This window comes from Thrips palmi, unplaced genomic scaffold, assembly GCF_012932325.1.
Source record: "Thrips palmi isolate BJ-2018 unplaced genomic scaffold, TpBJ-2018v1 HiC_scaffold_16, whole genome shotgun sequence".
Taxonomy (NCBI): domain Eukaryota; kingdom Metazoa; phylum Arthropoda; class Insecta; order Thysanoptera; family Thripidae; genus Thrips; species Thrips palmi.
The window spans coordinates 16,566,552-16,588,689 of NW_023144625.1; the positions used below are offsets into that span (position 1 = coordinate 16,566,552).

Consider the following 22,138-nt stretch of genomic DNA (forward strand, 5'->3'; position numbering starts at 1 on the left):
ATATGAGTAGAAAAAAAAAGTTGGGGGAAACATTCAAAAAGCTACATTGATTAAAACACAATTTAATAATGAGATAATTTTCAGTACAATTGGTGCTATGTTGAGAAAAAATAAACATATAGATGCAATGAAAATTGGATGAGACTAGTACACTGCTCAATTACAAATGGTAGAAATTACCAATACCCTAGGAGACAAACACCAAACTAACCACATAGCGCATAAAATTAAAAAGGCAATAAAACAAAAAGAAACACTAAGTAAAATAGGTAAAATACTTGTCAGATTCTACAAAAGGTAGGAGAGAGATTAAGAAGTCTACATGAATATGTCATTATGTCCTAGATAAATTTCAGTTGCTTTGGATGGACAGTGACTGTCCAGATAAACAGGGAAACAATTAAGAAACAGTCAAGGGATAGACATAAGCCATAACAAGTCATTAAAGATAAGATAACATAAAAAGCAGCTCTGAAGAAAAATAGTAACAAAGGACCACAATAAGGTACCTACTTTTTCTTGACTATGAAAAGACATATTACAACAACAGCAATGCCACACAGTGCAACAGATTTTGCACTTCCATACTTTCTATATACAAAATTTACAATATCAACATGTTTATCAAAACTGCCCAGATATGGTAGTGCAGAATCTGTTTTAGCCATAAAAGCACTATGCAGCATTGCATTCAGTCATGATTTCACAAGGCCATCAAAGAATCGGACAGACTTGCTACTTTGTGGGGTACTGATACCATTAGGAGACTTAGAAAAGAGAGAAGTTTCTCTCTTCAGACTGTTTTTGAGTTGAGTAACAGCTTCTTCCAGATTATTCACACATTTAAGTGGTGTGCGACTACCAGTGCCTCGGCTAAGAAGATTTTTTAGTTGCTTGGTGGCCTTTTCAATATCTTTCAAATATTGCTGCGCTTCTGTGGACTCAAAACCTAAGGAACAAAGGAAAAATGGATAGGCATTCGATTCTAAAAAGGAAAAGAATGAAATTTGATAAAACTGACTTGCCTCCATTTATTGTTACTTTACTGACCTGGACTTTTGCGTGACTCCAGGGGAGACTCTACCAAGGATTGCTGGAGGCTTTCATTCATCTTTCGGCGTATGGGCAAGGTGTTTACAGTGATGTTCCCATCAACCTCATCAGCCGTCACCTCACTTTCATCAGCTTCCCAAACTTCTTCAGAGCCGTCTTCGAACCCAGAAATTAATGCTGCAACACTATCCTCCTGCAGAAAAAAGCAGTGTAAAGTCAAGTCACACCCACATATATACGCCAATACTAAACATACATGCATCCACACATGCATCCGTTGTTAATTTTGAGTGAAGTGTTACTTACAGGGTCCCAGTCCCGCAAGCGGTCTAACCAAGCACCAAAGGTTGCAGGGGTCCACAATACTGACATTTTTTGGGAGTGATCACGAACTCGGATGACAGGTTCAAGACCCGACTCTCGAACAACATGCTGCTGTTGAAAATCCTGATGTGGCAAGCAAAAGGATTTTTAGAAATGAATCTGGGGCGAGGGGTGGAATTTCTACAGTCACTACAGGGAGCAACCAATGCACCATTACTCACATAAGGAATACCAAGTTCCTTGCAACGTTGGGAGGCTTCTCTGACTTGCATTTGCATTTCATGTAAGCTTGTTGAGCTGTAAGGATACCTATCATTGAAGCTCATTGATGTGCCAGGTGATGTGCAGTTGGTATCATTTTCTAAGGCATTCATAGAAGTGTTCAGAAGTGCCTCCAGCTCCTGCAAACAAGACCAAATTTATGAGGGAAGAAAGTTGAATTAGCAAGAAGCACAAAATCATGAAAGAAGTCTAAGGATGAGTTACCTCAATGAAGCGGCTGCGATGAAGGGTGACCTCAACTGCAGGTGGGGATGCTGGCCTTGTGCTGCTTAGCTGCCGGTTCATTTCTGCCTCCAATGCCGTCTTCTGAACTTCCAACTGATGCTTCTCTTTACGCTCATTGAAAAGGGCATCTTTGTGTTGTTCCTATAATATAAATAGATTATTCAATTTTTTGTCATAAACTTTTAACACCAGTGAAAAGTTTAGATTCACTTTAAAAATGAATAAATACAAACCAAGGTCTGTCCAAGCTGTTGTAATTGCTTTTCATAGTCGGAGCGTTGAATCATCAGGCGAGCTTCTGCTTCACGTTTTGCTTCTTCCAGCTCTTTCATTGCCTTGTACTTTGCATCTTCCAGTTCAGCTTTGAGTCTGCAAATACAAAGTCAATTATTATGTTGATGTTGTTATTGTTCTGAAGCTACGAAACATGCTATCCAAGGCTTTACTTTGCTTCTTGAACTGCAAGTATCTCCTTGTGGGCGAATTCATAGTCAGCAGGAGGTTCTGCTGGATTGGATTTGTCGTGCGGATTGCTGACCCTGAAGTAGTGATTGCCTCCCAGAACAAGGCGGTCTCCATTGTGGAGCATGGTCCTGCCAGTCACAGCACGCCCGTTCACGAAAGTCAGTCCTTCTCGTCCAGGCTCCAACGTCAGTCGACCCTGACGATTTTCAATTGTGCTGAAACCAAACAACAATTTTTTTTTAAAAATTCTAGACGGGTTCTATGAGTGCCTGTGCAAAAGCTGGGAGGGGAAAAATTCATCCACAGAGCGGGGATTCGAACCCACTTCCTTGGCATTGAGTGACACCTACACATCGCTGCCGGCTATGCCCAGACGGACCATATTCCACCGCTCCCACTCCGCCGCGGGAGTTCGCGCCCTGCTGATAAGCATCCTGGCCGTGGGACGTCCTGGGACGACCGCGGCAAGGCCGAAGCAGGGCTAGGGCAAGGACGGGTGTCCCTGTCCCCAAAGGCCACAGCGCGGGGGCCACAAGTGGCTCGGACAGAGTCCAAGAAGGTCCCGGTGCGCCAAGCCAGCCAAGCCTAGCACACGCCGCTACATGGCCTCGGGCAGGGCCTCGGGCAGGGCCTCCTCGTCCACGACAAGGTCAGGGGGCGACGATGGTGTTGGTGCCACGGCACCCGCTGCCCAATCCAGATCGGAAGATAAGACGCCGCAGGTATTCCGCGAAGAGTCTCAGTCTCAAAACCAAGAGATCACGCCTTTCTTATCTCACACGCCACAACAAAGCTGTTCACGACCAAATCGGATCGAAAGTAAGTCGTTGCAAAGAACTGGCGCAACTGCACAGCACGAGGGCTGGCTGCCTGGTCAACAACACGCTGCGGACTGCGAGCCGACGACGACTGTGGAGTGGAGTGGCGGCGTCGGAGGAGTCGACGCACCGCACCACGCCGGCCGGGGGCAGGTCAAGTGCGGAGAAGAATAGCGGGGAAAGAGAAAGAAAGACGAGCCTGTCTTTGGTCTTTGCCTTGGCGAGCCTTTCTTCTCTCTTCGCCGAGTCAGGGTAGTTGACACCAGTAAGGCACCCCCCCCCTCCCCTCTGGAACCTGCAACAGGCCCCGCCCTATCCGCCCACCCCAATCACGGGAAACCCCTGCCTGCTGCCCGCCCGCCTCTTCTCGCCTCCTCTTTAGTTTTTGTCCTTCCTCGACCCCCACGCCCCACCTCCTCCACTCACTACTCATCCTTCTTGTAAACGCCAAAAGCCCGCCAAAAGTCTGGTCCCACGCGACGCGGTAGACCACGCAGGCTACGCAGGACGACGCGCTGCGCGCTCCCCCGCTCCCTCAAGGACGCCAAGTGCAAGTGCAGGAAGTACGTACCAGTGGTGCCGCTGCACGAGCGGCCCCTCCAGCTGGATGTGCGGCGCTAGGGGCGGCGACCGGCCGGGCGTCTTGGTGGGGCTGCGTCCAAGGACGGGGCTGGCGCCGACGCTGCCGTTGAGGCCGAGGCCCCCCAGGCCGCTGGGGGTGCTGGCTGCACCGGGCATGGGGCTGCGCCCCGGCGTGCAGGGGCTCGCCGCGCCCTGGCTGCTGTCCACGCGGCCGACGCGGACGGGGCCCGGCGGCAGGAGGTAGAGCAGCGCGCCGGACAGGCTGGGGTCGGGCGTCAGGTTCACGAGGAACGGGCAGGGCTGCTCGCTCAGCTGGCGGCCGTCGAGGGCGAGAGCCACGCCGCGCCGCCGCAGCAGGTTCACCTCCGCGTTCTTGCACCGCTCAGCTTCCCGGAGGCGCTCCGACCACGACCTGCATCACGCAAATTAAAAATCAGACAGAGAAAAGGGCAAACCGCGCGGCGTATCGCGGCGTCGCTGCACTTTACAGTGGCGATAAAGCCTGAAAGGCGGGGGCCTTGGCGCCGCCTCGCCGCCCGCAAACGCAATAAAACCCTACGATAACTCCAACCAACTCCAGAGACACCCCGACAGGCCGACACACAATGGTGGTGCGAGGCCGCGAGGCGGCGCGCGCTGCATGCTGCAATCTGTTTCGCAAGACAGCAGAAGCAGCAGAAGCGGCGTGCGGTCAGGTTGGCGACTGGTCGGCATGCTGTCAGAGTCCGTCAGACCGACAACTGGCTCACTTACTTCTGCGCCATGGCCAGCTGCTCCTCGGTCTGGCGCAGCTTCTCGCGGAGCTCCTGGACCGCGGCCGGGTCCTGGGGCGTCCCTTGCGCCCCGAGCCCCGCGGCGGGCGACTGCGTGCGGCGTCCGGGGTTGGACAGGCGCTGCTGGCGCTCCAGGTCCTCGTGGACCTCGCGCAGCGTCGCGATCTCCGCCAACAGCTGCCTGCAGAACAAAACCAGGGCATTCACGTCACGCCGATACTCCCTGCTCCAGAGAGGCGGGCCGGGGTATCGCCACAAGGTCGCACGTACCGGATGCGGCGGTGGCTGGGGTCCTCGTTGACGCGCACCATGTTGACGATGGTCCTGGCCTGGCACGCGTACCGCAGCGTCGCCAGCGTCTCCTCCAGGTGCGAGCTGCAGGGGCTCACCGTCGCCAACATCGTGGTGCTCGAGTTGCCGCCCAGGCTCTCCTGGAAAAGCAAGCGGGCCGCACATCACTTCCAAGCTCGTTATCTTCGGCGTCATCATGCCACTCCAATGGAGGGCTTCGCAGCGCGCGGCGCACGCCCGGGCTGACATCGGGCACCATCGGGCTGCCCAGATAGGACGAGGATTTCGAGCCTCGACGGGTCCGTCCGCGGCGGCGCGGCGGCGGAGGACATACGATATGATGAGATCACCTCTCGTCGCCGCCACGGCCGAGCAGAGATAGACAATAGGCACGGTTCAAGTGGTCATAGGTGCATCCAAAACTGACCAATTTTTGTTATCATTTCGCCGCCAGCGCCAGCGTCCTTGACGACACAACTGGCTCTGTTAGCCTTTGGTCTAGCCGAGTCCGCACCTGTCGGGCTTGTTGGCTGAGACTCTGGCATTGGCGGCCCCGCCCCACCCCGCCGCGCTCCGCCTGCATGCGCGCTCGCTCCACATTTGCGGGCATTTCCTGTGTGCCGACCATGGGAGGATGAGGATGTCACCTTCGTGCTTCGGGCAAGGACGGCGAGGGCTCATCTTTCAACACGCCGACGGCCTCGACGGCCCGCCCGACGGGGAGATAGGGGAAAGCCAACGCCGCGGCCTAGAGGCGGCGGACTGCGGCGGCCGGGGTGTCAAACGAGAACCAAAGTCCGCCGCCAAACGCCAAATTCCAGATAAGGTGCACCTGACACCTGCCATCGTCTTTAGTACAAAATACAGTTGGAGACGTAAAGTGAGGTTATGAGGACTTAATCCAACACAACTCAAAGTCAATCAAAATTTTGTTCAGAATCCTAAAATGCAACAAAAAGCTTTTGCCAAGCTCGATCGGGTTTTCGCGCCGAGTATGCGAAGTCGACCCAAGCAACCCGCGGCTAGAGGGAGACCTCCTGGAGGCCTCTACTAGTACCCGCGGCTTAGGCGCGTTTCAAAATTTCACCCATAGGGCGCGCCACGGTCGCAACGTCGCAACGGATGCCGTGCAAGTTGCAACCTGCCTCCAGGTCCAAGGACGGGTATAAATAGCGGCGCAGCTCTGCCGATCCAGTCAGTAGAGCGCCGTCTTTGGAAGCGTCAACACCTACACAATCCAGTACGGAGGTGACCCACAGACCAACTGCCGATACATCCACAAACACCCCCACAATACACCCCCCTTACCCCCATACACCCCCCTTACCCCCATACACCCCCCTTACCCCCATACACCCCCTTACCCCCATACACCCCCCTTACCCCCATACACCCCCCTTACCCCCATACACCCCCCCCCCCCCGACCCACACAATATCGCTATGCCGCCAAGTGAAACACGAACACAAGCCTCTCGGCTCAGGACCAGAGGCGTGTTCTCTGGCCGTGACCAAAACAACAACCTGACCACTAATCTCAATGCCCTTACATCTAACCAAACTGGCTGGACAATCAGCGACACGTTAAAAGAACTACGCCTTACTTGCGAAGTTCGCCAGAACACCCCCATTCAAGGTGCACTCGAGGCTGACAAGGAAAACAACGCCCCCAGCCAGTGCATCCGATACCACTACGACACGGCGGGGCGCGTGGCGTTCACGCAGCACACGGTACGTGCGGGCCTCGGCAAGCCGCCGGGCCGGATAGGCCGTGGGAGTTTCCGCGGACCCCGAGCAATCCACGCCTTCTACAAAAGCGAGGAGGCCAAGGCGCTCGGCGTCAACCGCGGCCACCTGGCGCCGTACGCAGACTTCCAGACGGCCGCCGAGAGGCGGCAGACGATGCACTACGACAACGCGGTGCCGACGACGGCCACCGTCAACGCGGGCAACATGGCCGCCGTCGAGAAGGCCATCCGAACACACGCGAGGCACGCCAACGTGGACCTCACCGTCTTCTCGGGGCACCTCGGGGTGCTGCACCGCACGGCCGTGCCCGTGCCACTTTACTTGTACAAAGTCGTCGTCGGACTCGAACCGCACTGCGTGATAGTCGTGTCCAACGACCCCCACGCCGCCTTTCCCCCCCACCTTTCCGAGCGACCTTTCCTTCCTTGGATGAAAGGCGTCGACAATAGAGACCCAAAAAAGGGCCTAACGAGTGTCATGCTACCGCATGAATTCCACGCGTGGTGCGAAGAAACATTCCCCGGAACACCCACACCACTCTCCCTTTCTAGTCATTTTAATGAGTATTTATTTACTCAAACAAAAACGACACAAACACATCCGCCCAAATCCCCTCTGGCGTTACATGAACTAAGCATGCAAATTTTATACACAGACACGCATAAAAATACATAAAAATCAGTTACTTTTTGTGGAAGTGGGGGTGGAGTGTGTACGTATTACTACACACGGGCAGTTTTGCATGCAGCCCAGTGTCCACCACAGTTCACTGCGATGGTTGGAGCAGTGGACAAAAGAAAGTTCATAATTGAGTTAAAATCTCCAAAAATCGAGATATCAAAATTCTGTTCGGTAGTTAGCCGAATTTACACATGAAACGCCTAAATATGAATTTTGACCTAGATCGGACCGCCGGAAATCAACGAAGAATTTGAGTCCCACTTGCCTTTCACACTGACAGAGCGCCTTGCGAGGGCAGGGTAGGCAACACGCACTGCAGGATTGTGCAGCGGAGCTGCTTTCGCAGCTCGCAGCATCGGCGCTCAATTGCATTTGTTCTTTCAACCTAAACCGCACACGAACAGTATGTAACGAAAAGAAACATTTTAAATAAAGACGGGGGTGGAAGTGAACTGGTTGTCCACCACAAGCAACTGCGAGGTTGGAGCAGTTTGCCTACAGTACTTGTTGTGTTTTTCATTTCCACTGCACAACCCTGGTCCTTCACACACCCACTCAGGATAGGATCCGCGGGCCGAAAACACGCAGGCGACGCAGCGCCGGCGTGTAACAGGTCACGTGCGCGGCGGGGCCGCGATGTAGTACGGCCCTCGACCAAAACAAACGGCGGGCCGTGTCGAGCCGCGCCGGCCGCGCCCGCAGCGTGGCGTACGTGTCGGGACGTCGGGACGAGCCCCCCTGGGTTGCGGCGGCGGCGGCAGCGGCAGCGTCGCACATACCACGGCGTCGAGCAGGGCGCGCGGGGCGGGGCGGGGTGGCGCGGGGCCCCTTCTCTCTCCTCCACCCTTCCCTCTCTCTCCCCTCCCCCACGCTGCGTATACTCCACGCCAGACTACCCAACCCACGGCCAGCGCCCACAGCCAGCAGGCAGTGAACGGCCAGCAGTGCCCGCAGCACCACCACCCTCACCGCGTTCGTCGCCACCGCGCAGCGCGCAGCGTCACGAAGCCATACGGCGTCGCACCAGTCTTCTCCAGCGCCAGACGCGCTGTTCCTCCACTCGGTTCTAAACCGTGCGCGAATCACGCGACTGCACGGCCGCAGCACGCCGCCCACGCCGCGCACGCACGGACGGATAGCCAGCAGCTGCTCCAGGCCGCGCAGCGCGCAGCTCCGCCGCCAACAAGTCCCGGCCGGGACTCGAACCCTGGACCGCACGGCCAGCGCTCCGCCGCCGCGCAGAGAGATGAAGCCTCGATAGCACGCGGCCGGATCGGGTCTGCAGCGACACAGCGACACCGAGACCAGGACCTCCACCGCCAGCAGCAGCATCACACGGCGGCACCATGGACCTCGCCTACCTGTCCGACGCCTTCTCCCACATGACCATGCGGGGGGCGTACGGGCGCTACGACCAGCCCTGGGGCCGCGGCTGGGCCCCCGAGGAGCGCGGCGGACTGACAGGTACAGGTCCTGCATGACGCGCAGCAGGCGCGGCACGGTGCAACGCCCGGCGCACCCAATCGTGGCGCGGCAGGCTCTTGACCCCGCCGGCACGTTTAGGGCCTTTACGGCTGGCCCCCGCGCAACGGCCAGCAGCGTGTTGCAACGGCCGCCGCCGTCGCCGTGCGTACTCCGCGTCCCTCTCCGTGTCGGCGCGGCAGCGCAAGGGCCGCGCTCGCGCTTGGGTTGCGTCGTTCCGTCGGCGGGGAGGTCCTTGGCCGCGCGGCCGCGCCCGACAAGCACCCGCTCGGCCCGGCCAGGGCCCGGCCCCCACCGGCAGGGCGCTTCACTTTAATTTCGGCGCGGAGCCTCGGTCCACTTGCCTGCATCACGTCGCCGTCAGCATCGGGCGCCGCGGCCACGCCAGCCGCCAGGGTCATGGGTCGCAAGGCCGCGCGGGGCTCCGGTGGGTCGCTTCCCGGAGCAGGGCGAGCAAGCCGAGCGCCCCGTCAGGCTATTCATAGCCGCATGAATGGCGGGCCGGCCGCCCACGCCCGGCCTGTTGTCCCCGGCCCTTGTTGACGCGCTGCCGCGCCACGGCGAGCTAACCCGCGCCTTCCGCCGCTGGAACAGGTTCCCCCGCGCCACCGCGCCACGCCCGCCATCCGGGACGACGAAGTAAAACCCGCCGCGAGATGGGACGGAGGGACGGCAGTCTGCCTTATCGCTCCAACCCGCCCCGCGGCGCTGTCCCAGTTAGTCCAGCGGTCTAAGGTTTTAACCCAGGAACAAAATTGTTACAAGCTGATTTTTGGTACACTGGTGTAGTTTGATGCGCTGATTACGGATCCGTTGAGTCTACCGCTCTAAACCTTGAGCGTTCGCCACAATTTGAACGCAAAGGGCGTAAGTGCACTGTTTGGGTTTCCGGGTCGTGCCGACCGTAATTTTCATCCGACCAAGTCGGGAAAGGTCTCTAAATATTCGGAAGAGAAAATGGGACAGAATAGCAGTTGCACATTTTCCAAAAATAGTACCCTTATGCCCCAAACGAGGCGTTAAACGCAATATTTTAGTGCGCGCCCGTGTTCAATTTTCAATCAACTCGTCGGCGTTTCTGTGGATCGCATCCGATCGAAAAATTGGTTCCTATGAACGTTGTGCGCGCAGTCTTTCCCTGCATGTCGCTATTTTCTCCTGCACTGTACGATCATCCTGAGCTTGTCAAATCGCCCTGGAATGAACCCCTGCAGCCTGCGCGCTGGCGGCGCGCCACCCGCCGCCGCGCTGCTCCACTGCACCCCCCTCCACTCTCGGCCTCGGCCGCATCTGGAGGCAGGCTGTTGTCTCTCTCGCTCCCTTTGTAAACGCATTAGTGCGAGAACGGTACTGCATGCCTGCCGCTTCGGAGCCCGCCAGAGCGGCCGGCTCGGATGTTTATTACGCGCAATTCCTACTTCGCAGTTTTAGTAACCAAAACAAATTTTATTGAAGGAGAGGTTTGTTGAGCTCGGTAGAACGCAGCGCGCTCTACAACCTCGCTTTTCATCCACATTTTTCGTAAGATTTCTTCCCCTTGTATCGAACGAAAGGGCCTTTGCGCGTTCAAAGTCCTACACCGAAAACGGCGGCACTTAGAAATGCCGGAAGGAAGCCCAAACGACCGCAATGCATCAAGGAACCGTTTGACCATCCACTAATTCAGTTCAGTAAAATAATTAAGCAGTAATCCTTATTTTACTATTTTCTTTCATTGTTTTCTTCCCATCTTCCACCATACTATTGCGTGAAAATGGAGCTGAAATCGCAAAATGCGTCCCGAGGAATCGTCAAGCGCTGGTGTTTCAGCTGTATGTAGGTATTTTCAGAAATTCGATAAGTGCAACGGTTGCTGAGAAAAGCTGTTGGAAAGGCAGCGGCGCACCCGGGCGCCGCCGCGCGAAGCCAGGCGGAGCGACGGTCGCGCGCCCGACGGACAAACCATCGCCAAGTCGCTCAGGTGCGGAAATCGAAAAATCGGCCCCGAGGGAACGTCAAGCACCAGTCTTTTAGCTGCACGTGGGTGCTTTCGGATTTGAGCTCGGTCATACAGTTGTGTTGTAAATCCAGTTTTAGTCCAGATCCGACAATGCCGCGCCACTTCATTGCGCGCGCCACGCAGCTGAGCGGCGCAGCCTGTGTAGGATTTAATTTTCTACCAGACCCTTTGGCCTAGCTCAAATCCGAAAGCATCCACGTGCAGCTAAAAGACTGGTGCTTGACGTTCCCTCGGGGCCGATTTTTCGATTTCCGCACCTGAGCGACTTGGCGATGGTTTGTCCGTCGGGCGCGCGACCGTCGCTCCGCCTGGCTTCGCGCGGCGGCGCCCGGGTGCGCCGCTGCCTTTCCAACAGCTTTTCTCAGCAACCGTTGCACTTATCGAATTTCTGAAAATACCTACATACAGCTGAAACACCAGCGCTTGACGATTCCTCGGGACGCATTTTGCGATTTCAGCTCCATTTTCACGCAATAGTATGGTGGAAGATGGGAAGAAAACAATGAAAGAAAATAGTAAAATAAGGATTACTGCTTAATTATTTTACTGAACTGAATTAGTGGATGGTCAAACGGTTCCTTGATGCATTGCGGTCGTTTGGGCTTCTTTCCGGCATTTCTAAGTGCCGCCGTTTTCGGTGTAGGACTTTGAACGCGCAAAGGCCCTTTCGTTCGATACAAGGGGAAGAAATCTTACGAAAAATGTGGATGAAAAGCGAGGTTGTAGAGCGCGCTGCGTTCTACCGAGCTCAACAAACCTCTCCTTCAATAAAATTTGTTTTGGTTACTAAAACTGCGAAGTAGGAATTGCGCGTAATAAACATCCGAGCCGGCCGCTCTGCCGGGCTCCGAAGCGGCAGGCATGCAGTACCGTTCTCGCACTAATGCGTTTACAAAGGGAGCGAGAGAGACAACAGCCTGCCTCCAGATGCGGCCGAGGCCGAGAGTGGAGGGGGGTGCAGTGGAGCAGCGCGGCGGCGGGCGGCGCGCCGCCAGCGCGCAGGCTGCAGGGGTTCATTCCAGGGCGATTTGACAAGCTCAGGATGATCGTACAGTGCAGGAGAAAATAGCGACATGCAGGGAAAGACTGCGCGCACAACGTTCATAGGAACCAATTTTTCGATCGGATGCGATCCACAGAAACGCCGACGAGTTGATTGAAAATTGAACACGGGCGCGCACTAAAATATTGCGTTTAACGCCTCGTTTGGGGCATAAGGGTACTATTTTTGGAAAATGTGCAACTGCTATTCTGTCCCATTTTCTCTTCCGAATATTTAGAGACCTTTCCCGACTTGGTCGGATGAAAATTACGGTCGGCACGACCCGGAAACCCAAACAGTGCACTTACGCCCTTTGCGTTCAAATTGTGGCGAACGCTCAAGGTTTAGAGCGGTAGACTCAACGGATCCGTAATCAGCGCATCAAACTACACCAGTGTACCAAAAATCAGCTTGTAACAATTTTGTTCCTGGGTTAGGGCCTTGAAACTCCTTAGACCGCTGGACTAAGTCCGTCTCCCAAAAGCATCAGCGTCCCGTCGGTATCGCGAGCCAAGGCTAGCCGCCCAGGGGAACCCCTAACGACGACACGCCGCGCAGCGCAGCGCCCAGGCCCTCGGTCTGGCGCGCGAGCCGAAGTGCAAGTGGGCCGGAGAAAGCTCAAGCTGACTGCGCAACGGCCGCACCGCGCAGCTACGCGCAGCCTCCGGGAGTCTTCAAGGGGCTAGAAACAAAACGGAAAGTGAACGAGAAAGCCAGGATTTCACAAAATCGTGATGGCCCCAAAGTTGATTTTGTTTCTGTTCTGGTTTCAATAGATGATTTGCGTACTTTCGTCGTGAATTTTGGTACTCGCCACTTTGGGCAGCCAGTGAGCAACGCACGATTTCGCTCGGAACCAAAATGTAAATCCAGCCGAGGGTCAAAATTAGGTCAGTCACAAATGCGATTGTTTGTGTTCAATAACTTTTATTTGGGTCGGTCCGAAAGGGAGAGCGCCCCGTTCAGTCGAGGGTTGGCCAGATAGTCGGCTCATTAACAGCCTCCTATCGCGGCGGCCGTCTCCACTTATCACTCCTCGAGGCGGGCGAGGCGGGCGGCACCGGAAGAGCAGTGCACAAAAGTAGGCAACCCGGCGGGACGGGCTAGTCCACCACAAGTCCTGCACAACGCGGTGCTTGCCTCGTGTGCCCCGACGACGCGACGGCGACGCCCTGGCGCCTCGCAGGCCGTCAACATTTTACTACCGGCCGTTGGCTGGCTGGCGGCTGAAAAAAGGCGCCGAGTGCATCCCGGCTGCTGATTGGCTGCAACGCGCGACGCGGCCAACCATTAGCGACGATAAGTCCTTGGCCGGCGGCATGCCGCGATGCCGCGGTATCAGTGTAGTGAACCCGGCCCAGCCGGCCAAGCCAGCCTACAGACGAGGAAAAGCACCGCGGACTTCCCCGCGACCCGCGGCACTCACTCAAGTCGGCCGCAAAAAGAACGGGGCCGAAAAAAAACTAAAACAATACTGCGTTGGTTTAAATTTTAAATTCATTTTTTTCGCCACAGAAAACTGCGTTGGTTTCAATTTTAGATTCATTTTTTTTCGCCACTGGAAGCATTCTCTGACGCCAGGCCGTCCCCCTCCCTCGCTCCGTCTGCGGATAGTGGATTTCCCGAGAGCCATTTTCGTAATGGCGAGGCGGGTCGCCGAGTAAACAGCGGCGAGTTGTTTTGCCGCGACGCGCGGCGCAGCAGCAGCAGTGCGGACTTGGCGAGGCGGAAAAGCAAAACAAGGCCAGGCCTCGGGCCAGGCTGAGTCTGCCAGGCGCCAATTCTCTTCGGACTCGCAAATTTGAGACGCGGCGGGGCAAACAACGCGTCGGCGTGCTTTCCTGCCGCACAGCCGCCAACTCCGCGAACGCCCATCCGCCCCGCGCCGCCCCGATTCGCGGTCCGCGGTCGGTGCACCGGCCTCTGCCACACGGAAAGTCGTTTGCAGCGTTTGCACCTGTCGGACGCCGCCAACGACGACAACGCAAACGTGGAGCGGGGATAACGAAATTCGATAAGGCCGGCCCGTGGGGCGTGGCGTGGCGTGGCGTGGCGGGGTGCAGCAGTTGTCCTCCAAAACGAGATGATACCCGAACCCGCGACACTCGAGCACTGGCACGCCGCCACGCCACGCCCACTCGCAGGTGCGACCCAGGAAACACTCCACGCGCCGCGTGCGCTGCGCATCGCATATCGGCGGCACGCGAGCACGTCAGTCGCGTTGCGGGTTTGGTCGCGGCGGAAAAGGGGGCGCTTTTCCTGCGAGTTGTCGCTTGCCACTGCAGGACTCGCCGTGGTGGCCGCGGCAGGGCTGTCCACTCACGCTCGCGGTGTTGACGCTCGTCACGATTCGAGGTGTCGCGTCACGGCGAGGAGGGCCACCGTGCCACCTCGGCCCGCCTGCCCGGCCCACCGCGATAACCAATTCAAATGGCCGGGCCAGGCCGTCCTGCGCTGCGCCTTCCCTTCACCTCCGCCCCCGCGGCCCCGCCGCTCTGAGGGCCACGCCGAGTGCAGCGAGCGACCGACACGGCACACCGACGCAGCTGCTGTTTAGTTCGCACTGCGCACTGCGCGTCAGCCGAACCGGCCTTGACTTGAAGCCGTCCAAGTCACAGCCACATCGGCCGCGTGTCGCTTGCCGCTTCCGGCAGCGCACAGCTCCAGCCCGCTCCGCTCCCGTAAAAAGGCAGACGGAGGCCTGGGATCGAACCCGGGCCCAGCCCATACCGTGCCTTTGTGCTGCGCACCGTTTCGCGTTGCGTCACACCACCGTCACGGCGGCAGGCGGCAGGCTCCAGGTAGAGCCCTAGAGTGGAGAGAGACGCCACCCCGATCCAGACATCCGGATGCACAATTTTCCATAGTTGGGTGAAAAACGGTGTAATGTGGCAACATAGGACGGTTTAGCTACTGCTACAAAAGACCTTATTACTGGCAAAACTTCTAAACCGTTAAAGTTAGAGGTGCATAGTGAGCGAGCCGATTGTAGCCTGAACTGTGAACTACAATCGGCTCGCTTACTGTACCCACCTAACTTGAACGGTTTGGAAGCAATAAAAGAACTTAGCCCTCGGACCCACCCGCTGCGTGCAGAGTCCTGCGCATCCCTTCCGACCGGAAATCTGGCAACGTCGGTACGAGTGGAGCCAAGCCGAGCCCTTAGCCGCGCGGGCCGAGCCGAGCCGGGGAGACACTGGCTCGCAGCAAAGCAGAGCAAAGTATGGCAAACCACGCGCAGCACTGGCCGCGCGCGCGCGCTCACGCACTGGCGGTGGCGTCTCTCTCCACTCTAGGGCTCTAGCTCCAGGCACCCCGGAGGGGAGGGGCGAACCCGTTCTCTGTCGCGCTCACATCGCCGCCAGTGGCCGCGAACCGCGAACAGACAAACGCCAGAGGCCCCGGAAAGTTTTAGCTGGACAGCTGGACCCACGGGCTGGGGGCTGGCGGCGGCCCGAGGGGGCGGCCAGCACGAGTCCAAGGCCCTCGAGTAGGGGGAGGCGCGCATGGGGTGGCGAGCGGCGGGGTGGAGGTACTGCGCCGCGGCCAACGACGCCCGCAAGTCGCCGCCCTGGCCGCCCCCACCCCTAGGCCCGGCTGCGCATACAGCTCGAAGGGCGCAACCTCAACCGCCGGCGTAACGCGAAACGCGGCCAAAGTTAGACACGTCGGTGTGTGCACACTGTGCACACGCCACGACGGCGGCCCTGCCCAGAGGCCCTGCCCGCCTCGGCCGCCTCGGCGTCGCGACGCATGCGCTTCACGTCGCTTTGCGGGAGGTCGGGAACGTCGGCGTCCTTGGTCGCGTTCTCGCGGCCTCTCGCTCTGGCCTGCGCCAACAAGTGCGAGAGCGACGAGGACGCAGCGTGACCCCTTCCCCGGGCAGCACAAACGCCGACCGGGGCGTGGGCTAGCAGGGCTAGCAGGGCCGGTCGGTGCCGCCTCGACCAGCCAACTGGCGGGGGCCCCGCACTTTAAAGCGAGTAGTGCTACAGTGCTGGACGCAGCGAGAGCTACTGACCCCCGCAGCAGAAGCGGCAGTACGAGGTGCTTGGCGGTACGCGAGTACGTACTACGTGCACCAGGGGGAGGGGGGGGGGGAGGGGGAGGGGGAGGGGGAGGGGAGGGGGAGGGGGAGGGGGAGGGGAGGGGGCGAGGTGCCGCACCGGGCACCGCAGCCCCATGCCATGCACTGGTTCAGTCTGGTGGATACTATTTCGGTAAACGGGGCCAGGCCTGAGGATCAACAAGTCCACAATAGCCCTGACAGCCACCTGCCACATGACAAGCTCATCCACTGTAAAAACTATTGGATACACAAAGAAAAAGAAGTCTGAATCCTTTTCTCTCTTTTGCAGTTGCTGAAAAGCATCGCCAGGCCAACAGACAGAAGAAGCTAGAGCAGAAGAAGCAGAGCCAACCCTGCCCCATCTGTGTGGAGAACAAGAGACGCAAGCTGGGATCTTACATCCGGCAAAAGTCCCAAGAAAACTCGACAGTCCTCGTTGAGGAAGAAGAAGAGTGTGCGCCCCATGACCAAACTACACATCAGAATGAGTGCCAGGAAAACAGTGGCAATGTTAAGTCGAAGCCAGAGGCTTCTCCCTAAAGACTGATGGAAGACACTTGTGTCGGAGAGAGAAAAAATAAGATTTTTTAATGAAGTATTTTAAAGCAGTGAGTTTACATAGATATTTAAAATGGTTAAGAGAATGGTGGCATTAGCACAAATTACTTGAATTCAATTTCAGAAACTACCTTAACTTTATTTGAAGTGTAGTAAGCCAAAAGCATTTCAGGAACAAGGCAATAATGCCACCACTCGAACCTAGACTGATAAGGTGAACCATGTGTTCATAGAAGTAGTAAGAGAGTTTGATGACTTTCCATGAAAACATAACTGAAGGATGGAATTACAAAGTGTATTGTAATTACTATCTCAAACATGAAATCATTATTTTAAAAAGATACATTCTGTCTAACATATTGTGTCTGCTGTGCAACACGTAAGTGGGCTGACTTAATGAAATCTACAAGAGTACAAAATATACATGGACTATGCCAATGACCATTGATAATACAACCAGCTGAAGCTGTGCAGACTTTGTTAAGACTGAAAACTGTGTAGCTCACATATGATTCCTGATATGATATAAAGATCAGCGATTGCAACTAGATGTTTCTGTTCAGGCTGATGCTAAGAATCCAATGTCTTCTTCCAAGTTGCAATTAAGTTCTGACAACCTAATAATTTATTCGATTTATGAGCTTGCTAAATTCTAGTCAAATATGAAATTTCCTCATAAATGCAGTCTTTGAGTAAAGCATTTAGATAACTGGTACTCCTGAAAGTGCAAATTAAAAGGTCCATTTTCTGTGTGAGCGGCCACTGCTTGTAAATATAACACTAGCAAGTACCCTAATGTAAATGCCTGAGATTTGTGATTTCCCAAACTTATTGGGCCAGAGTTTGTACATTTTCTAAAATAATATAGATATGGAAAGGCTATCGTTATCACCAATATTGTATCTTCAAATTTGCACAATAGTGTATCAGGCAAATGATATCCATAGTGATAAATGAAGTATTAAATGTTAACAACCTAACATTCATCCTCCTTAGTGCTTTTTTTTCCCTTCCTAGTTCTCTAGAAGAGCAAGTGAGAAAAAAATTAAAATGGTAGAATGTGGCATTACTCACCCTGAGAAGCCAAGTAAGCACTGAATCACGGTAAGGCACGTATCCTTTGCGACGCCCAGCTGCATTTTCAGCCAGAGCAGCAATGACTTTACCAAGCGTTAGCAGAGAACGGTTGATGCTTACTCCTTCCTGATAAATTTAAAGGAGGATAGGATCAAAATGCTAATATAAGTATCTTCACCAACTGAAGTGCAGGGACTTACCCTTAATCTGTCACCACTAGCACATGTTTGAGAGCATCGCTCACTACCAGCTAAATCGACAAGATTTATTTTGCTTCGACGGCTAAGCTCAACATCACCCTAAAAATAATCAACAATAAAACATAAACACAAACATCTTAAAAACTTAAATAATAATATTTTGAAGTGACCAATAATGTGATACATTACATGTGGATGGGTCTGGGTAAGAATAACACTGAAAATTGAATGGGAACGTGAACTCTTCTCATTCATGCCAGTAGCCGCGGTAGCTCTTTGACTGTTGCCTACAGTTAACCAGCTCTGCAGAAATGAAAGAACAGATGCCATGCTAGTACCAATATTTTTGCTTGTTAGAGAAACAGCAAATAGAGTTTCAGTGGCAAGTAGATTGTTTACCTGAATGTCCGAATAGGATTCTACACCATGAACAGATAGATCAACAACGTAAGGACCATCTTGAGGGTGCTCTCTGACTTTCAGTGGAGGTCTGCGGACACTAGCATCTGCACCAGCATTATTTCCAACTGCTCCTACAGTGGCTCCTCCAAGTAGGTCATGAATTTTTTCATTGTAGATTTCAAAGTAACTAATCTCTGCTCTGGTTGTAACACGGGAGTCGTCTAAGGACTTGATGCGCTGGAACACCTCATGGCAAAATCTTGGTATTATACCAGCATCCTGACCCATGGAGCCATTTTTACAGTCGGTGTCAAGACCCATCATGCTGCAAGCGGATAGATACACAATTGAGTTAACATGCAATGACAGCAGAAGTCAATAAAGTTAGACATCACATTATTACTTTAATTATTACCTGTAACTTTTGCCAGACCCTGTTTGACCATATGCAAAGAGACAGGCATTGTATCCTTGAAATGATTTGTCAATAAGGGGTAAGACCATTGCAGAGAATATAGTCTCTTGAGAAGCATAATTTGGCAAGTCAGGATCGCCAGAGGCAAAACAGTGATCATAAGTGAATCTGTGTGTTGTTCCAGCTCCAGTATCACAAGTTACTTGGATTTCATTGCCACCCACATACACCACATTGCTAACTGCATTGTCGTTCTGCTCTCTGAAAGGAATAATTATAAAGATTTTATATCAAACCACACACAAAAAACTGTAGCAAGCACTTGAGTAACCATACTATGAAAACTTACCGTTGGCTGAGGGGTCTCACTCTAACACCCACAGTTAGATTGCTTGATTCTTCACACATACCGGATGTGTCATTAGCCAGGCGTCTTCTGGGGGTTGGCGTTTCGAGGCGTACTCGACTGTAGCACTCTGGCGTTGCCATTGGCACTCCATTGTGGGACTTGCCATTGGGCGTGCTGGGAGGAGGTAGAAGACTTGCTTCACTTCTATGCCGCTGGAGGGGCACAGCAAGTGGAGTTGAAGCTCTTGAATTGAGGTGAGAGGAATCCAGGCCACGGCGAGCCGTGCCCATGCTGTTGCGACTCACTACCATGCTTTGATTGCTGCTTCTCCTCTTTGGGGTACAAAAGTGAGTAACAGGAGTTCTGTCAGATGATAGCTTCCGGCTACTGAAAAAAAATATTGAAACACAATTATAAACTCTTAATATTGCACAGTAATTAAATGAAATTCGAAAGAGAACATAAAGCAAATGAGATATTTGGAGGAAGTTACGTACTTATTCACACTCAAAAACACACTCCATGCACAAGATAAACAAAATTTCTAATCACTCACAAGCTACTCAACATTTCAAATCTACAAGGCAGAACTGAGCTTGCTACGTTTGGTTTGAGAGGTGGTAGTACACAGTCATCTGAATAATTGAGAAAATAAAACTGTGGAAATATAGCAAAACTATGAAAAGTCTGCACTGTCAGTATTCCCAAATGAATCTCAAGTTTTATTTGTTGATTTACAGACATTGAGTAGCCTGTAGCACACTTCTAATTAAGTTAGCCCGAAACCCACATTTGAATTGACATTCCATAAAATTGCAAACCTTGCTATTTTTGAGCTGTCTCGTCGAGACTCTTCCACCTCAGTTGGGCGTAAAGAATTAATTGACTGAGAGCGAAACAGGGAACTAATGTTCGGTGCCCTTCGTTGTTGTGGAGTTGGACTTTCACCTGGTAAAGGCATTCCGCCACTACAAGTGGCTATTCGCTCAGGCATGTTTGAAGAAAGTATCTGTTGTGAGTATAAATACAGAAAAATTAAGAGGATGTAGAGGGAAAGTTGACCACATAAGATCCCAATTTTCTTGAGAAATTGTTGTTCAAGATTGTAGGCAGATGAAAGTGATACGCACAGAATATTAAATCTCTTGAGGCACCATAGCAAGAATCCTAAAATAAATACTAGAAGAAGCTTGAGCACCAATTAAACAGTTGGGAATAAATAATAAAAAGAAAGAAAACTTCAAATATAGGGGCACACAGAATCAATGAGCCAAACACTTACACACTGTGCAAGATACAACGTGCCAAAGCGATCTAGAATCGACATCTAATCTAACAGACACTGACAAGGGAACGTTTTCAGGTGTCAGGAGCCGATTGCTCCCGTACTTCGGGATCTTAAAGACCACCTTAAAAAAGAATTTTCGGCACCCACAGTTCGTGCTGAAAGTCACTACAACGCCCTAAAATAAAAGTTGAAAATTGACCAATTTTCATAAACTTGACCAAAAAATTTATCTTCAAAGAACGTCCATGAAAGCAGATGATTCTTAGTTCCCGACGAAAAAATTTAAGAGCAGAAATTACAATTTGCCATGGTAATTGTTTTAGTTTGAAAAGGTCTTATGAATTTTCCCAGCCTATTAAAAATTGAAAATGAAATATATTGGATCAGAAGAGGCTTTCCAAGGACCCACAGCACCGTGCGGGACACCATTACCCCTGCCACATCGCAGGACCTCTGACCATCCGAGCCTATCCTTTCCTCGTTTCGTTGTTTTTGTTTTTGGGGGTGGAGCACAAATACCCCAGGACATCTCGCAAGTGCCCGCGCCCGCGTACAAGCTCAGTGGGGACTGGCTAGGAGGGTCATCGGAGACGGTGCTCGGAAGCGGCCTTCTGGCATTGCGAGAGACTCTGAAGAGGCAACTCGCTCGCTTGCCCTCGCTAGACTTAACGACATTGGGGATCTCACTAGGCGCAGACGAGCAAGTACGACAAGTCGACAAGAAGCTGGCTAGAGGCCCACTAGAAGTTTGGAGGCTCAACTGGAGCCAGGCACGCCTGACCTTTACACCAGAGGAGTCGCCACAGTCCCCAAAGGCTTGCCAGAGCAAGCGCCAACCCATGCAAGGTGCACCAGGGATGAGTGAGCCACCCTCAGAAACAGAAACAAAGGAACGAGAAGAGGGCAGGAAAACAGGGATTCCGCAAGATCGTGCAGTTCACGAGGTTGATTTCCTTACTGTTCAGGTTTGACCAAACAGTGGTGGGGTGGATTTCGGTATAACCCGCGGTGGCAATGCCAACGGCCTAGTGGCCTAGCAACACTAGGAGTGACAACTCGAAGTGACACACGCACTTTCGCCGCGTGACCCGACTGACTGGCCACTGGCCGCCGTCCGACGGCTTGGCCAAAACGGGCCGGCCCTGAGCTTGAACTTTCATTTTAGGGCGTTGTAGTGACTTTTAGCACGAACTGTGGGTGCCGAAAATTCTTTCTTGAAATGGTCTTTAAGATCCCAAAGTATGGGAGCAATCGGCTCCTGACACCTGAAAACGTTCCCGAGTCCAAAGCAGCTACTTCAGTCAGATCCCTTGCAGTGACTCTGACTCACTCACTGACAAAGGTTTTCAGCAGTACTTATTCATGGGCACACTCTTTTACAGAATCTAAATTAAATATGACACAAAAGGGTGACTGATTTGCAGGTAACAGAATAGTAGAGAACGCAGCAACAAAATTGGCAGCAACGATAAAATTGTAACAAACTAGCCATGGTGCTTCTAACAAAACAAATCAAATGACACAATGAAGGTTAACAACGTGGAAAAAGCACGTTTGCTTTTCGCCGACATGGTGCATCAAAAGAGGTTCATGCAAAAGAGATATCTTACCAACCAGTTATCCAATTAGACGAAGTAGAATGAACACTTCCAATTTAACTTCTCTTCGACAACAGAGACCGGTCACTATTCACTCATTGGCTTTGGCCTTACATTACACTTTTAACGTGCCAAATTTCAAATACGTTTGTTTGTGAAAGGGGTCTCTGCATAGCCACCACCAGCATATAAATACATTACAATTAGTTACCGGTATGACATCTTGCAGGGTTTGTAAACTGCACATCAAACATTATTTCTTGTTCGGGCAAATATGCTTTGAAGTTTAAATGGAAAATTTGCAGGTGACAGATGTAGGTATTAATGTGCAAAGTGTCTATTATGTTGGTTATAGTTAGAGTCAAAGCTGACAAATGTGAGACGTTTAACGTTTGACCGATCTACGTTTCCTCCCAA

General features: G+C 53.1%; 2 protein-coding genes across 7 annotated transcripts; one reads left to right on the forward strand and one right to left on the reverse strand.

Moving 5' to 3' along the window:
• Positions 1 to 46: 46 nt before the first annotated feature.
• LOC117642483 (kinesin-like protein KIF14) lies at positions 47 to 22,060 on the reverse strand. Of its 6 annotated transcripts, none has more exons than XM_034380720.1 (18): positions 21,933 to 22,060; positions 19,657 to 19,844; positions 18,836 to 19,219; positions 18,487 to 18,747; positions 18,069 to 18,396; positions 17,859 to 17,972; positions 17,670 to 17,768; positions 17,467 to 17,595; positions 4,793 to 4,953; positions 4,503 to 4,703; positions 3,739 to 4,161; positions 2,331 to 2,564; positions 2,118 to 2,253; positions 1,864 to 2,025; positions 1,599 to 1,778; positions 1,360 to 1,500; positions 1,051 to 1,246; positions 47 to 949 (listed from the first exon to the last, which is right to left on the reverse strand). In XM_034380720.1, the coding sequence occupies exons 1-18, from the start codon at positions 21,966 to 21,968 to the stop codon at positions 696 to 698; spliced, it is 3,627 nt and encodes a 1,208-aa protein (XP_034236611.1). In that variant the 5' UTR covers positions 21,969 to 22,060; the 3' UTR covers positions 47 to 695. The 6 variants fall into 6 exon arrangements, with proteins under 6 accessions (XP_034236611.1, XP_034236610.1, XP_034236612.1 ...); XM_034380719.1 differs by having other exon boundaries at positions 18,836 to 19,222; positions 21,933 to 22,053; XM_034380721.1 differs by lacking the exon at positions 21,933 to 22,060 and adding an exon at positions 21,734 to 21,876 and having other exon boundaries at positions 18,836 to 19,222.
• LOC117642492 lies at positions 8,179 to 17,378 on the forward strand. The gene is made up of 2 exons (XM_034380738.1): positions 8,179 to 8,706; positions 16,124 to 17,378. The coding sequence occupies exons 1-2, from the start codon at positions 8,589 to 8,591 to the stop codon at positions 16,372 to 16,374; spliced, it is 369 nt and encodes a 122-aa protein (XP_034236629.1). The 5' UTR covers positions 8,179 to 8,588; the 3' UTR covers positions 16,375 to 17,378.
• Positions 22,061 to 22,138: the final 78 nt, after the last annotated feature.